Here is a 767-nt window from a genome sequence, read left to right as displayed (position 1 = left end):
AAAAAAAAAAAAAGAAATACTTTCTTATGAGAAGTGTTATGGAGGTGGATGGTGATGATGTTTGCACAGTATTATGAATGTAGTTAATACCACTGAACTGTAACACTTAAAAATGGTTAAGATGGTACATTTTATGTTATATATATATTAACACAATAAAAAATGGGGGAAAAAAAGAAACACTTGGTGAGTCTCTGTTCATCTCAGCTGTGATGGTTTTTCTCTCCCACCCTGACCCTCTGTGTCTTCTTCAGCTGAATGGCAGCGTGGGCTTGAACATCATCAGTGCAATCTGTTCTGCAGTTGGAATCATACTCCTCGTCACAGACATAAGTATCATCAGTGCATACACCTACCCTGACTATTTTTCTCATGACACCTGGGGTATGGTGAGTATCCCTCTCAACCAAAGATCCCCTGGACTGTGACTTAACTGTGTTTAGAAAACTACCGGAAAGGGACTGACAACCAGGCTTCTTCACTGAGCACTGTAGAAAAAGGAGGTGCTATCAGAATTGGAACAAAGTTTAAAGTCCTTGACCTGCAGCTTATTTATTTATCTATTTATTTATTTTACTAAATATACAAGTGGGGTACACGTTGATTTTCAGTAATCATGTAGAATGTGTGGTGGTTAGATCAGTACAGTCAGCTTAGTCATCATTACAGGACACAATCAGTCTTTGTGTCTGTTGACCAATTCCTCATCAGCCCCCCCTCACCCCTCCCCTCCCCTTCCCTTTTCCACCTCTAGTTTTCTTTTTTTT

The 767-nt window shown here is 39.5% G+C and overlaps 1 protein-coding gene across 1 annotated transcript in view; it reads left to right on the top strand.

The window, feature by feature from the left end:
• The window catches only part of MS4A8 (membrane-spanning 4-domains, subfamily A, member 8), a 14842-nt gene that overhangs the window by 8505 nt on the left and 5570 nt on the right, over positions 1 to 767 (top strand). The window contains exon 4 of the mRNA XM_008585614.1: positions 255 to 389. Within this exon, the coding sequence (XP_008583836.1) occupies positions 255 to 389 (135 nt within the window). The remainder of the gene's footprint in view (positions 1 to 254; positions 390 to 767) is intronic.

This window comes from Galeopterus variegatus, unplaced genomic scaffold (assembly GCF_000696425.1).
Source record: "Galeopterus variegatus unplaced genomic scaffold, G_variegatus-3.0.2 Scaffold3640, whole genome shotgun sequence".
Classification (NCBI taxonomy): Eukaryota; Metazoa; Chordata; class Mammalia; order Dermoptera; family Cynocephalidae; genus Galeopterus; species Galeopterus variegatus.
The sequence above is the reverse complement of the archived record's forward strand: the minus strand, read 5'-3'. Positions and strand labels throughout refer to the sequence as shown.